Here is a 17165-nt window from a genome sequence, read left to right as displayed (position 1 = left end):
CTGGCAGGTTTTTTATAGTGCATGACTAGAAGAAACCCGTCGGGACCATTACTTTTTGATAGTAAGATCGATCGCACAGCTCGCAGAAATCAAAGAGAAATAAGGCGAAACTTAAGATACACAGAGGAAGATCAAGAATACGACATTCACACTACAACCGAGGAGATGGCTGAAAATCAGGAAAATCTGCTATCTCTTGCGATTGCTGCTGATCCAGTAAATCAGAATCCTGCTCCGCGCACTATGTATAGTTATGCTTAACTGAATTTAACAGGAACTGAGTCAAGTATAGTTAGGCTAGCTATCACTACAAATAATTTTGAACTGAAACCTAACATGATTCAAATGATACAACAATTTGTTCAATTTGATGGTTTGCATGATGAAGATCCAAACAATCACTTGGCGAATTTTCTGGAGTTTTGTGACATATTTAAAATCAATGGCATTTTTGACGACGCCATACGCCTTCGGTTGTTTCCCTTTTCATTGAGGAACAAAGCAAAATAGTGGTTGAACTCGTTACCACTAGGGTCAATCACTACTTGGGAACAAATGACCGAAAAGTTTTTAATAAAATATTTTTCGCCGGCTAAAATGACTAAATTAATGAATGATATCTCTTCTTTTCTACAGCTGGATCTAGAAACACTCTACAATGCATGTGAGAGATACAAGGATCTGTTGAGAAGGTGCCCTCACCATGAGCTACCACTCTGGCTACAGGTTCAAACTTTTCACAATGGCTTGAATCCTTTAACTAGAAAGATGGTTGACGCAGCGCTGGTGGGACTATCAATAATAAGACACATGAGGATGCTTATGATTTTATAGAAGAGATGTCACTGAATAATTATCAGTGGCAAGTCACGAGGACAAATCCAAAAAAAGAAGACGGCGTTTTTAACGGTATTTTTAACATCGATTCGGTCACCATGCTTTCTAATTAGGTAGAAGTTTTGAATAGAAAAATTGACGGTTTTCTTGGTTCTTCACAGTTTCACCCAATAATGCAATTCAATGCAAGTAGAGGAGAGACGAGAAATTCAGAATACCCATTTTATAGCCGTATCATTGAAAACAAACAATTAAATTATATGGGTAATAATCCTCAACCTCAAAATAATCCTTATAGTAAAACTTACAATGCAGGATGGAAGAACCACCCAAATTTCTCATGGGGAGGCCAAGGGAATCAGAGACCACAACACCCTCCGAGTTTTCAACAACCACCTTACCAGCAGAAAAAAAAGTCTAACATTGAGGAGATGCTAACAAAGTTTATCTCGGTGTCAGAAACTCGCTTTCAAAATACCGAAGCAACACTTAAGAATCAACAGGTGTCGATCCAAGGGCTCGAAACTCAGATAGGCCAACTCGCCAAATTAATTTCTGAACGACCACAAGGTAGCCTGCCGATTAACACTGAATCTAACCCAAGGGAACAACTCAACATAATTACCATCCAAGACGAGGAAGGGTTAGTTGAACCTGAACAAAAACCAAGGTAAATAATTGTGGTAAGTAAAGGTAAAGGCGAGGTAGACCACAGTGAGCAGAAACCGGTAAGTAAAGAGTACAAACCACGAGTGCCATACCCCAATGCGACAAGGAAAGACCGCACAGATGAACAATTTGGTAAATTCCTTAAACTATTAAAGAAATTACACATTAACTTACCATTTATTGAAGCTCTTTTGCAGATGCCAAACGCAGTCAAATTCTTAAAGGAGCTTTTAGCAAATAAACAGAAGTTGGATGAGGCATTGTATGTGGAGTTAAATGCAGTCTGCTCAGCCATTCTACAGAACAAGCTTCCCAACAAATTGAAAGATCCAGGGAGTTTTACGATTCCTTGTTTAATTGGTAGCTTAAATGTTAAAAATGCTTTGGCTGATTTAGGGGCTAGTATTAATGTCATGCCCTACAAAATGTTTAAACAATGAAGTCTTGGGAAACCCAAACAAACTAGGATGAGTATTCAGTTAGTCGATAAAACTATTAGATTTCCTGGAGGCATCATTGAAGATGTACTTGTAAAAATTAATAAATTTATATTCCTAATCGATTTTGTTGTTCTAGAAATAGAAGAGGGTAGTGACGCACCTCTAATTCTAGGAAGGGCCTTTTTAGCAACTGCTAGAAGCGTTATTGATGTCGGTACAGGTGAACTCACACTTCGTGTGGGTGATGACTCAGTTACTCTTCAAGCTCGTAATCCTATTAATACTGACCATGTGGTGTAACCTTCTTTACAGGAAACACGTTCGAAGAGCACATATGAGCCTTGCTCAAGTAACAACAAAGAACCCATCTATGAAGAGTGAAGGCTACAAATCGAGGAACTAGATGAATGGCGAACACATAAACCAAGGACACACGATAAACCAAAACCAAACTATGACAAGCTCAATATTTCACAAAATCAACTTAAGGTTAGAGACAAAGTACTACTAGATGCAGCAGACCCTCGTATTGCCACTTCTGAACCTAACAGAGCAACCCCGCTTACGGTACTCAGCATTTTTCCATACGGTACAGTCAAGGTAATTCATCACAAATTCAGCACTTTTAAGGTAAATAGTACTCGTTTAAAACCTTATTTTGATGAAATTGATAGCAGTCGCACCACCATGATCACTCAAAAGAGAGGTAAGTTGAGTTTAGACTCTAAATAAATGCTTCTCGGGAGGCAACCCGAGCACTAACGGTGTTAACTTCTTTAAATTTTAGTTTTTAACATTTAATTCACTAACTGAGTCACTGAACACAGGATTTTTAGAACCACACGGCCAGGCATACGGGTGTGCCGTAGGTCGTGCCCATACCACGGGAGGCAACACGGCTGTGCGATACGGTCGTGTGAAAACAGAGCAAAAAATTTTCCCTAACACGAGATTTGATAAGTTGTCACGATTGTGCGACATGGCCGTAGGCAATCCTACCAAATTACCACGGGCGTGCGCCTGCATACACGGGCGTGGGAGAAGCGAACGAAGAATGACATGACTGTGCAACATGGCCTTGTGCACCAATGCACCCAATTTTAAAAACCATGAAACGCGCGGGCTAAAATGAGGGCACACGGGTGCGCCCCACGGCCATGTGCCCCAATTTCTTTATAAACACCTATTATTTATTTTTACTTTTTTTTATCTTTATTTATATTTTGAAATTACTTTTTATTTCCCTTTAATACTATTTTTATTTTATATTGAGATTTTATAATTTTTATTCGGCTATTTCTTTACAAGTAATTCTGCTTCTTTATATTTCCTAAAAGAAGTTCTTGATTCTATCACAGTTATAAAGAGCTCCAAAGCTCACTATTGCTTAGGAACTTGCAACTCCACTGGAAAAAGTTCTCCACGACTGTCATGTCCTGCCCGACCAGTACGATAACCTCTTCGCTGGACACTGTGGTTGTGGAACCCAACCTCGACCACCACCGGAGTATCCTCCTCCAATCTTATCATTACCTTGGCCGATTATTCTCCATAACTCCAATTCAAGGAGTCCATTCATCATTCAGGAAGTTTCACTTCTCTCCCTATCTTATGATCTTATATCTATATCGTCATGAATCTAACTTTGTACATTGAGGACAATGTACATCTTAAGTGTGGGGGGTCTTTTATATCATTATCAGAAATCCCTGAATTTTTTCTTGTTCTCATGTGATCTTCTCATACCATTATTAGAATGAATTTTGATTAAGTTATGATTTTTATTGATATGTCTTGAATTAAAACATAGGCATTTATGCATTGATCGTTTAAACTTTAAGACATTAGGAAATCAAGTATGATAAGTTGATTTTTGAGAATTAAAAATTTTTAGGTTGTTTTCCCCAAGTTTAGATATTATCTTGAGTTGAAATTCACAAGTTTAAACATCAAAAAGCCATAATTTTTGTGAGATCTTGAGCCTTTAGAGCATATGTTATTTCTTTCATACTCACTTTTATTATGAGTGCATCAGTATTAATTTGTTATTCTAGAACTTGCTTGATTATGCATGTCAAGACCACACTATTTGATTTGATATGTCGAAATGATAAAGGCACTTAGGTTTAACCCACTCACTCCACAAAAGCCTACCTTCATAATTAACCCTTAGTGAACCCCTTTGAGCCTAACAAGCCATTAATTAATTTACTCTCAATATTAACCCATTATTATTGAAATCCCTTAATTTTATCCCTATTTTTGTTGAGATTTGATTTGAATTAATTGCTTAGTTATGTTTTATTCTTCGTTGCAATAATTAAGTTCTATGTTATATGACTTGATCTTAAAAAAAAAGGAAAAAAAACAATACTTACATACATATTAGTAGTAATTCGTCGTTTTTTAGCTTGAGTGTTAATTCCATATTCTGAGAATAAGCTCATTTGTATTCAACTGATAATTAGTTATTTTTCTAGTTAGGTGATTTTTTTTCAATTCAATCTCGATTTTAACCTTTTCTTTCAGCTTGTGACGACACCCCCTAACCAAAGCCACTTTACAACCCTCTAAAGACCTTTTTGATTGATGTATCATCTCAATATATAGTGGTGGAGATTTTATTTTCGTGCAAGCCTATGGTAATAACCTTTCATATTGACTAATGAGTGCTTTATTTGATGTCCTCAAACACCTCGAGTGATTTTAGTGAATCTTTAGTGAGGATGTTAAACTCTATGATATTTTGATCAAAGGTGATTACTTAGATGAGGGGGGACACCTATGTTTTTGTAATAAAATGCTCAACTTGGAATGTTTGAAACTTTGATGTACTTTTAATTGAATTTTTAATGTATGATTACTTGTGGATTATTTTGAGATATTATTGATAGGGATTATAAATTGAGAAGAATTTATTTTGATTGTGAGTTGAGGATTTTGCTTGAGGACAAGTAAATGCTTAAGTGTAGGGGTATTTGATAAACCGTAATTTATACATATTTTTATCCCATACTTAGCATATTTATGAATGGTTTCTCCTTAGATTTGGTGAATTCGATGCTCCTAATTCTTTAATTTCATGTTTTGTACTTCGGTAAGCATAGGAGAGTAAAAAAGAGCAAGAAACGGGCCGAAAACGGAAAAAATAAACCTACATGGGAAATCAACACGGCCTGGACTTCCTCACACGGGTAAGCCACACGCCTGTGTCCATTTGGCAGAATTGAAGCACGACTTACACGGGTAGACTACACACCCATGCCTATTTAACAGCCTTGACCACGGGCTGGAGCAATTGCACACGAGCGTGTCACACGAGCGTGTCCCTGACGAGCCCAAGTATAGTCCTATTCGGAAAAGGCCATTTTTGAGGGCTCTTAACCACTTTTGAGGGCTCTTAGGCATTTTAAAGTCTATTTAAACACCTGAGGAGGCACTTAGAACAGAGACACGGAGTAGGAGGTAAGGAATTACTCAAGGGAAGCCGACTGATCCATCTGAGAAGCGGGATTCATTGTCAAGACTGAAGATTTCCCTTCAATTTCCATTCAGGTGATTTGGGTTTTCTTTATGTTTTTTATTCATTATTCTTCTGAGATGTTTTCTTTTATAATTATGATCTAAACCCCCCTAAATACCTAAGGGGAATGAAACCTAAGACAGATCTTGTTATTATTATTTGAATTATATGATAAATATTTGACTTGTTCTTAATTATGTGTTTTTAATTCTTGTCTTAATATTCCAGGATATTGATTCAAGTTAATGCGCTTATTCAGAAGAGCAAAAGTCCCTGTCTAAGAGTAAATTTGTCATAATTAAGTGAAGTTGATTGCACGCCTAGAGATAGGGTGACAAGATTTTGCCGGATTAGGGTGAAACCTAATAAGGGGATCCATAGATCTAGTTAATGCAACACTAGGGCGTTAATTAGAAAGAGATTTCAATTAATCAACCTAGGGTTAGACGTTATTAGTCTCGAGAGAGATAATAATATAACTTAGGGATTTCTATGGATCAAGTCAAATGAATAAATCGTCTGATTCAGAGTCAAATAACAAGTAAAGTCTAGGTAGATTTTTCCTTGGGTATTGTCTTAATTAATCTAGTTTTCCCAAAAGCTTTTCCCCAATTTCTCTCTGTGCACTCTTAGTTTAGCTAATTAGTTTAGATAAACAAATCCCTTAATTTTTAGGCTAGATAATAAAAAGAAAGTAATTACTAGTACTCTTGGTTCCTTTGGGTTCGACAATCCGGTCTTGCTAAAGCTATACTACTGTTCGATAGGTACACTTGCCTTTATCGTGATAATAGTTAGTTTCAAGAATGATTAATTATAAATTTTTAAAACCTGTCGCGAATATCACGTATCAATTATTGAACCGATTTCTAATCCTAAACATTTCTAAATCAATTTTCAATTTAGTTTAAACCCTAAAACCCCCTAAATCACGATCAAAATTTCCCAAATCGATTTTCCTTTCCCCCCCAAATCCCTTTAAACCTAATCTGTTTCTAACCCTTAAACATTAACTCATAACCCTTCATTTTTTCCCTAAGCCCTCCCCAAACCAAGCGCCCATCAGCCTCGCGAACGTGGCAAGTTGACTTGCCACATCAGTTGGTTAACTTGCCATGTCAGCAATCCCGTTAACACCCTAACGGTAACCTTTAATCAGTGACTATTTTGTCACTTTTTTATAACGTTGGTGACTGTTTCGTAAGTTTTTGAAAGTTGAGTGACTGAAATGAAACCTAAGTGACTGTTTTGTCAGCTACCCTAAAATTGGGTGACTGTTGGTGTAATTTACCCTTTAAATAATTCTATACCATGACTGTTTGTATCCATCCCGCTTATCACTTGGAACTTTTCTTTTTGTTTAGATAGGGAATACATAACGCAATTGCATTTAGTGGTGGTAAAAGTTTTTGAGCTTTATAGCTCTCAATAATGGTGACATTATAGTTTTATCTTTAATGGTGTGACTTTGTACAAGTTTTCACCTCATCCTTTAGATTAATAGGAAAGATTGTGGTTCATTGATGATGCCACGTTGGAAAATAATATTTTTACCGATTCAACTGATTAAATTATTAATTTGAAATGGTCCTTAAACTTCAAAATATTCTAATTATATATTTAAGCTATCGAGATTATATCAATCAAATTATCTATTACTAAAATCATTAATTTAACTGTTAAATAACATATCAGATCTTATGTGATGTAATTGAAGATGAAATATTTGAATAAAATTAGATATCGTAAAAATGAATGTCATGTTTGTTTCGAAGTTTTCGGAACTGCAACATATATGGTAATAAACAAGGTCATGCAGGTGCAATGGAGACTTTATCAACCTCAACTATGTATTCAAGGGTTGCAAAGGGTGGAATCTGGACACCCGTTCCCAAATCTGCACCCTTTTCTCCGAACCCCAAATTGGGAGGAACTATGACTCTCCTTTTGCCTCCTGCTTTCATTGATCTCACTATATATTCTATCCCTTCACACATTCCTTTGGTGTAAGGCCTTGATCCCATTACCAGAGCAAGTGGCTTCTTGTCTCCATCAAATGTATCAATAAATCCTTCACCTCTGCCTTCAATTTTCCCTTTTAGATCAAGCACTACCAAGTCTCCATTCCTTGGAGAAGCCCCTCCACCAATTCTCAATTCATAGTACCTGTTTTTAATACATATATTTTTAGCCTGATAAAATGCTCCCAATGGCCATATACTATTGTCATAGACGATGAAAAGAATATATACCTTATACCATTGGGCAGCACCACCTCTTCTTGCTTCTCAACATCTCTAACCAAAACAATGAGTGCGCTTAGTGAAGAAACTACAATTTAGTTTCATTTTCTACAATTAATAAGATATTATTCCCAAATATGTAGAATTCATTCTCCTTTAAATTTGTGTATATATATATATTTTGATCCAAAATCTTACCATTACCAACTCAATGATTTGAAAGGCCAGAAATAGAAAGTCAAAACTGTAGAGGAGAGTTTAGAGTGACACACCTTGTATTTGCTTCTTGTTCAGAAACTTCAATGCGAGTCTTAATTTGTTCAGAGATGACTCCAACAGCAAGGAAGGCAGCCCATGCAAGGCCAGCACCAAGGCCGAAGCGCCTGGTCAAGGAGGAAGCTATCCAATCAGTGGTTTCAACAGTGGTGGTAGGTTTGGGGGGCTTTGGTTCTCGCACAGTTACCGGTGGTTGCTGCTCAGATGAAGTTGTGGTTAATTTAGGAGATGGTGGTGGATTGGGTGGTTGTGAGTTAGGAGGAGGTGTTTGCGAGGAAGAAGAGAAGCGAGGAGTTCTTGTTAGTGGGTAAGATAGAAATGGTGGAGAGCTAAAGGAAGTTGCCATTTACAAAACTTTGTTTCTGAAACTAAGCTACCTGCGAACAGAAATACATATCGTCCTTTCTTTTCTGAGTAGCGCTGGTCCCAACTTATCTTTACAAGGGATAAGATTTAAATTTTGTGATTTTAGGTGAGATTTTTTTATTAACTAAAATTTATATTCTCTCTGTTGAAATTCCAAAAATCTAATTTGATGATGTATTGAAAATATCCAACACATAAGGCTTTATTTTTAAAATAAAATCGCAATCGGTTATTTTTGGTTAGGTTAAATATTCTTTCAAAATTAAAAATTCTTTTCAAAATGAAATTTTGGTTGGAGAGTGAGTTGCGTGCGTGGAGAGTTTTGACACTTTCAAGGTGATACGTGTTTGTTTAATTTTAATTTTAATTTTCAAAACGTCAAACAAAATTGATTTACTCATTTTAAGAAGGGTATTTATTTTTAATAAACATCGATGTAATCCTACCCGTTACCATAAAAGATTCACGACCATATTAAATTCAAATATTGCCTATTTTTATTTATGAAAATTTTTATGTCATAAAATTTCAACCGACTTACTACCACAAGTTAGTTTCTTTGAATCGGTTGTCGGCTTTTTTTTAAATAATTTAATTTTCTTTAAATTAAATTAAAATTAAAAATTAAATGCAACATAATTTAAACTTAAGTAAATTAAAATAGTTAAAAACTATACAAAAATTGCACCTAGCTATCAGCGTGAACCTTTCAGCATATGCCATCGAACCTGTTTCACCCCAAATGGTTTAAGGATTAAGATTGTAATTTTTCCTTTTCTCTCGTGAAACCTTGTAAGCTCATCACTTTTTATTCTTTTTTTTTCATTTCTTCTAACCTTAACCTTCTTCGGCCAACCGTCATCACCAAATGGCTCCTTTTTGCCTCTTCTTTTCAAATTTCACTTCAAGTTTCCCAATAAGCTTTCAAAATCTCGAGATTAAGACCTCAAAGCATTGAACAAGGCTTTAACGAATCTCCATCGTCCACTGTCAAATCATCACCATATTCCACCCGCAACTTTTCTTTAACCAACCATGGCTCAACTGATCAAATCATTGAACTGGGGCCCCGAGTTCTCCAACTTGTGAAACCCGAAACGGATATAGGTTTCTTCTCTTTTTCTTTCTGTTTGTTTTTCTAGTTTTTGGCTATTAACTTGCTAGGGTTTTTTTTCAGGTTTTGTTTGGGGCTTATGAGTTATGGCATATGATGTTGTGAAGCTTGAAATGAGGATTTCTGTTTGAAGGGTGAAGGTTAATGATGGGTGACGATGGTCGAGGGCCCATGAGTGGTGGTTTTGTAGAAGTTGTTAAATAAAGTTGTTACAATAGCTACTAGCATTTAGGGATTAGTTAATGGTAATTAATATTAATATTTGTATTAAAAATACTAGTTAGTTACTACCTATATAGTATAAAAGTAAGAATGCTGTAGCAGCAAAAGATATATCAATCAATAGATGAATGATTCAAATTATTATTCCCTTTCTCTTAACATGGTATCAATTGCTATGATTTGGGGCTTTACACTTGTTTTTCATTTTTTGCTTCCCCTCATTTTTTCTTTCCAATTTTCTTCAATGGCCATCCTTCAACTATCTCTTGTTAATGATTTTCATCATCCTTTCTATCTCCATCCCTCTGATAGCCCTGTAGCTTTACTTGTCTCTCATCAACTTCTTGGCTTAAAAAATTACAATGTCTAGAGTCGGTCCATGTGCATTGCTCTCCTCGCTAAAAATAAACTTGGCTTTGTTGATGGAACTTGCTTGAAAGTTGATCTTCCGACAGCTCTTCACCCACAATGGGAACGTTGTAATGCGATTGTCCTCTCTTGGATTTTAAACACCTTCTACAAAGAACTTTCTCTGGTATTATTTTTGCTTCGAGTGCTCCCCTTATTTGGCAAGATCTTCAAGAACGATATAACAAGATTGATGGTTGCATAACTTTTGTATCTACATCAAACCATTACTTCTCACACTCAAGGTATTTCTTCCATCTCAATTTATTTCACAAAGCTCCAACTTCGTTGAGATGAATATGATGTTTTAGTCTCTTTCACACCATGTAACCGTGATAATGTTTAACTAACTTCTGGACATCTTCCTCAACAGTGCTTATTCAACCTTATTCTACTATGTCCAGTCAACTCTTGCTTATTCAACCCCTACCTTGGGTCAATCAAGCCTACTCCATGCTTGTACAGGAAGAATCTCAGCGTCAGCTCTCCTCCACCTTGCCTTCTACCTCTAATCCTATTTCTCTTTATTCCTTAGCTACTCTTACTGGCCCTTCCAAGTGTAGGTTCAATGACAATTGTGATCACTGCCATATCAAGGGCCACAAACGTGAAAAGTATTACATTCTAATTAGTTTCTCCTCTAATTTTAAGTTTATAGGAAGAAACTTGTTGCTAGTCATGTTATCTCCTCAGAAGATCCACTTGAATCTGCCATTGCTTCTTCTGTCAAGGCTTCTTTCACCCTTATTTTAACCTCAGAACAATATCAACAACTTCTTACTCTTTTATAAAAGGACTCTTCTATTATTGTTACACTCACATGGCATGTATGCCTTCCGCCTTTGCATCAACTTCACTTGGTTGGATCCTTGACACAAGGTTCACCAATCACATGACCTTTGATTTTCAATACTTACATTCTTTTGTTTTTCTTGCTTCTAACAGTTCTTGTGTTCAATTGCCTAATGGAAAATCAACTCCTGCCACTTACATTGACACTCATATCCGTTCCTCCCATCATATGTTAACCAATGTTTTATATGTACTAGATTTCAATTATAATTTAATTTCCATTTCTCAATTCACAAAAGATCTCAACTTTTTTGTCTCCCTTTATCCCTCTTTTTTCCTTTTACAAGACCTTTGTAGTGGAAGGATTATGGAGATTGGTAAAGAGCATGTAATACCCTGAAAATTTTTACAGTAAGATATTATCATTGATATAGTAAAATAAGAAAATAAAGTGACAAAAAGGGAAAATTTTGAGTTATGTCAATATTGGGAAGTATATTATGATATATTAATTCAAGAAAGGACTAAATTGTAATAGAGAGAAAAGTTTTGTTGCACAAGAGTAAATACTCAAAATTTGAGGGGTTAAAGTGTAAATATAAAAAAGTTAAAGGACCAATAGTGTAAATATTTTAAGGGTGGAATGTCTAGAAACTAAGGAAAATGGATGAATTAGGACCAAATTGAATAGGTCATGAACTATGAGGGACTAAATTGTAATTTTACCAAATTAAATGATGACTCAAGGATGAAATTTTAAAAGATAATAAAGGGCAAAATGGTCAATTGGAAGAGAGAGAAATTTAGAAAGTAACAATGATGCTAGAGCTATTTTGATATTTTATAATTATTTAATTAGATAAATATTATTTTATTAATATTTTAATAAGATATTTTATTATTTTATTATTGTTATTTTATTAGTATATAAAGAAAGAAAGATGAGGAATTCTCATCCATCTTTCCCATGCAAAACCAACGTGAGAAGAAGAAGAAGAAAAGAAGTTTTCATTTCTTTACAATTTGGTCCTTTTACCAAAAATTCACCATTTTTACCCAAAAATCAAAAGAATTTCCATAGTTACCAAGAGAGAAAAATGTTAAGGAGACTATGGGAAGTTAGAATATCAAGTTGGATTCAAGAAATGGAAGCTGAAGGAGAGAGAAAATCAAGATGAAGATTGAAATCAATAGAACAAGGTAAGAACATTATGATTTCAATATATTTTTAAGTTTGATATTATTGAAAAAACATGGGATTAATGTTAATGTAGAGTTTCCTTACATATGGTCCTATGTTCTTGATATGTTGTGAAGAGAAAATAAGAGAAAGTGATAAGAAATAGTATAGAAAAAGAAAATAAGGGTGTTATAAACATGATAATTAATATCTTGCACTAAAACAATTTTGGAAAGCAGCAGTAGTCTAACTTTGAAAAATCACCAAAAATTTTAGAAATCGAATTATAGTATGAATAAAATATTAAATTAAAACTTATTGAGTGTAGTTTCTTATGGAAGAAATTATGTAAGCAATGGAATTGTAAATCATGAGATATAATAAATGTTTTGAGACAAGGTCAGAATGATTTCGGGTTCCCCTGTTCTCACTTTGGAAAATCATCAAAAAATGGGTAAAAATAATTAGGGGTTTAAATTTATATGTTTATAATATTGAATAAGTATATTCAAGAGAAATAAATGGGAACATCATTCGAATTCTGTAAGAGGAGATAATTAATTTTTAGTGAAGAAGGGTCAGAATTGTCAGACAGCAAAACAGGGGTAACTTTAAAGAATAAACTGTACTTATTGGCTAAACCAAAAATTCTAAAAATTTTATGGTAATAAGATATATGAGTCTAGTTTTAGGGAAAGTTAGCGGATCTTAATTTTGAGTTCTATAGCTCCAGATATAAATAATTTAGTGACTATGACACAGATGGACAACTTGAATATTCATAAAAGTAAATAATAAAAATTATAGATAATGTTACTTACAAGTGTGTTATATACATTAAGGATGTGGAATGGAGAGGAGGAGGAGGAAAATATATATGAATATTCAGCTAGCATGGGTAATTTGCATGTTTTAGGCTTAGGGACTAAATTGAATAAAAGTAAAACTTCAGGGGGTAATTTTGTAAAAATATCAAAAATGACCAAATTGAAGGGAATGAATTTTTTTATTATTTAAATTAATAAATTGAATGAAATTATCAATTTAAGATCTAGTGAAAATTGGGAAAATGGTAAATTACCAAAATGCCCCTGATTCGCCAGGTAAGTTTGTGTAACTTGAATTATATTCTTAAATGCTTGAAATGTATGTTATTGATGTGAATATGATTTGAATGTTCATTGTATGAAAATTGATGAAACATTGATATATTTGATAAAAATAGGAAGAAATCCCGGTTGAATGAAAGGAAAATTCGATGGATCTCTGAAAAGGAATTGACGGTAAAAAGAATCTAGCCCGGACGGGTGATCCTATCCTGATATAGCCCTCCCAAAGAATATGTGTAAAATGGATTTATCCCGGACGGGTAATCCGAATTAGGGTCTGAATTTAGCTTGGATTGGTAATTCAGATCCAAGCTCATTAGAGTAATTGTCGTTGCAGGAGATTTTGCCTAGACTGGTAATCTCGACAATACTCTATGAGTTTATATTACAGGGGATTTAGCCTGGACTGGTAATCCCGCTGTAAGGATGAGGTTACGGGAGTGTGCTCTCTGAAATGAAATGTGTAAGACCATGGTTGAAAGATACCATGGCAACGTGATATGAAATGTGGAAGACCATGGTTGAAAGATACCACGGCAACATGACGGGAAATGAATAAGACCATGGTTGAAAGATACCATGGCTGCGTGACATGAAATGAATAAGACCATGGTTGAAAGATACCATGACAACGTGACATGAAAAGAATAAGACCATGGTTGAAAGATACCATGGCAACATGACAGAAAATGAGTAAGACCATAGTTGAAAGACACTATGGCATCATGTCAAAGATAAATAAGACCGTGGATGGGAGACGCTATGACATCCATTGAACAATTGATATTCAGGTAATATGTATCAGATGACGAATGGTTATATGAAATAGTTGTGTGAAATGTTTACAAAAACTGGTCATATGGAAATATATATGCAAAATAGTTGTATGAAATAATTATGAAGATAGATAAACGAAATAAGTATAAGTACATGAAATATAATTTATGTTAAGTTTGATATAAACTATTACCGGAATAAATGTACATAAAATATATGGAAATGATGGACCATGAAATATTGATATAATGAAATGAATGATATATACTTATGAAGAAACGGTAAGAGAATGATATGTTTCATGACATGTACATATATGATTATCTTTGATATGCTGATACAAGAAAATTATGTAAGTAAAGACAATTATTAAACTCAAGTGTGACATGTCGAGAAAATAAATATATCAATGTTGAATTTATATGAAATATGTACTAGTATATTAACAATGTTGTTGTTTGATGCTTATACAAGTGCCAAGCTGTTGATTGAATGGTAATATATTTATTTATATGATGCATTGAATCGGTAAGTATTTAATTGAATTTTTTAGGTGATCTGCAAATTCTAGTAATGCTTCGAAACCCTGTTTTGACGATGGATACGGGTTAAGGGTGTTACAAAGCATGGTGGCCTATACTTCTTTCAACCTCCAACATACCTACAAGTACCATTTCACCTTTTGTCACATCCATTATTATTCTATTGTCTACTATTTCTTCCTTTCTAACTTTACAAAATGATCCTAATGTGTGGCATGCTAGACTTGGCCACACCTATATCCACAATGAAAAAATAGCTCAATTAAAGTTTGTTTTACATGATCTCTATAATTTATCTTCTTGATCTATTTATCCATTGGCTATGTAATGACCCGAAAGTCAATGGTGTCGAAAAATACAGTCCCAAGACCTTATTTTCGTAAACTGAGCCTGTAAATATTTTTACTTAATATTTATAGATTTATTTTATAAGGGAATTGAATTTTGGATAGATGAATACGTCGGATTAGTAATTAATTAAAGTATAAGGACTAAATCATAAAAGTAATAGAACTTCATCATAAAAGTAGTAGAACTTCAGTTACTAGGGATTTCTATTAATTAGAATAGGCTTAAGGACTAAAGTGAAAATTATACCACTTGGAAATTTAGTGGAAGGGTGGCTTAATGAATATGTATAGAAATTATGTTATAAATATATAATTTAAATGATAAAACGTATTAAATATTAATAATAAATAATTTGATAAAAGTGAAGTGGGATAAAAGAGAAAGAAAATTCTTCTCTTTTCATTCTAATATATTCGAACCATTGAAGGAGAAGAGGAAGACAAATGACCTAGGGTTCTAAGTTTTAAATTTATCAATTATGCAATTTAGTCCTTTTTTTGTAATTTTTATGATTTTGAGGTCATGGAAGCTTAAATTAGTAGCTCATGTATCAATTTATGAAACTGTTAATGTTTTGAGAAATTGTCATTATTGATTTCTTGAAGTTTTAGGCATTAAATTGTTAGATTTTTAACTTAAAGGTGAAAAAAATGACTAAATTGTGAAATTAATTGATTATTTTGTAAATTAGAGACTAAAATGCATAAACTATAAAATTTGTTGTGAAATGAGAAATAGGAGGTTTCTAATTGATTATAGTGAAATCAGATTAAAAATTGGAGTTTTAAATTAAAAGTTATGCTAGTTCTGGTTTTAGAGACTAAATTGAGTAAAATGTGAAGTTTGCATAAATTTGCAATTGTGTGTTAAATTGATTGTATATTGATGGTTTTGTGTGTTTATGTTAATCCGTAGCTAACGTTGATCGGGATTCCTCAAAAAGGAAGGGAAAAGATAAAGTCATTGACGAATAGATCAGAGTTTACGGTATGTATTTCTATAATTTAAAACCTATTTAATTTCCATGTTTTTATGTTATTTTACAATATACGTCACTAAAGCAAGTATTCATGGATAAATTGAATTAATTTGGAGTATGTAAGACTAATGTTGAGATAAAGACCATATTGAATAAAGTAAGAAGTTTTAAGTTAATTGAAATTAGACAATTGATGTGAAATCGAATTGAAGTATATTGTGACATATGATAATTAAATTGTTTATGTATAATTTAAATTAAAAATTATCGTGGTCGGGCAATCCGGGGTGGTAAGTCTTTGTTGCTAAGTAATCTAGGGTGGCAAGTTATTGTTGCTAGACAACCTGAGATGACAAAATTGAGCTGAAAACCATCATTGTCAAGCAACCCGGGATGGTAAACCATCATTGCTGGGTAATTCGGGGTGGCAAGTCATCATTGTCGAGCAACTTGGGATGACAAAATTGAATTGGAAACCATCATTATAGTGCAATCCGAGATGGTAAACCATCGTTGTTAGACAACCGACTATGTGAAACTAAACTTTTAAACTCGAAATAGACAAGAAATAGTAACGCGAAATTATACTTGAGTAGATTCAAGTAATGAAATATTGTCATACAAAATAATATCATATGCTTAAGTTATTTAGAAGGTAATTAACTTGCAAGCATGATCATATACAATTTACATAAATGAAAAAGTGGTAAGCATAGTATAAATGAGTACATGTTTTAACAAGGAAGTAATCATATGTATTATTACATGAAATTCATAGGTGTTTATATAATGGTTTGAAAGGTTGTGAGAAGCAATTATATGCATGTGTGCTAACCTATTTATAAGGCATTAGATATTAATAAACATATCATGTATCACTACTAAACATATAGTCTTATTTTTCATGTGCAGGTACAGGTAGAGTTCTGATAAGTGAAACGATCATTACAACATCCAACTTACGACTCCTGACTCACCAAGTTTGTAATCGTCTTATTTTGCGTTATAAGGGCACGTACCTAGGTTGAGTCATTTAGTACCTAGTTAAGTATATATATGTCTATTTGTAAGTTTAATATGCCAAGTTAGAATGGTATTTTGGTTTGTTGTTTGTGAGTATACATTAAGCATGAATTAAAAGTGTTCTTAATGTTATTCTTTTAGTGAAATAGGTGGCTTGTAGTTTTATCATGTGAATGGTATAAGTTTGATGCATAGACACATGAGTGTGTAGCTTAAGACTTTGGTATTTTGTTTGAGGTATGGAATTGATATATATGTTGATTAATGCCATTGAGGATGTTGACGTTCAAAGGCGTAGCTAGGGGGCTGGAACG

The 17165-nt window shown here is 33.8% G+C and overlaps 1 protein-coding gene and 1 non-coding gene across 2 annotated transcripts; both read right to left on the bottom strand.

Moving 5' to 3' along the window:
• Nucleotides 1-603: 603 nt before the first annotated feature.
• LOC121205180 (small nucleolar RNA R71) lies at nt 604-710 on the bottom strand. Its single transcript, XR_005900265.1, has one exon. It is a non-coding gene; the product is annotated as a small nucleolar RNA R71 (small nucleolar RNA).
• A 6470-nt stretch (nt 711-7180) lies between these two features.
• On the bottom strand, nt 7181-8526 carry LOC107926917 (peptidyl-prolyl cis-trans isomerase FKBP17-2, chloroplastic). Its single transcript, XM_016857862.2, has 3 exons — nt 7985-8526; nt 7722-7766; nt 7181-7635 (listed from the first exon to the last, which is right to left on the bottom strand). Exons 1-3 carry the CDS (start codon nt 8332-8334, stop codon nt 7281-7283), a joined length of 750 nt encoding a protein of 249 aa, XP_016713351.1. The 5' UTR covers nt 8335-8526; the 3' UTR covers nt 7181-7280.
• Between the last annotated feature and the right edge of the window lie 8639 nt (nt 8527-17165).

This window comes from Gossypium hirsutum, chromosome A08 (assembly GCF_007990345.1).
Source record: "Gossypium hirsutum isolate 1008001.06 chromosome A08, Gossypium_hirsutum_v2.1, whole genome shotgun sequence".
In the NCBI taxonomy this organism is placed as follows: Eukaryota; Viridiplantae; Streptophyta; class Magnoliopsida; order Malvales; family Malvaceae; genus Gossypium; species Gossypium hirsutum.
This window is presented reverse-complemented; position numbering and strand designations above follow the sequence as displayed.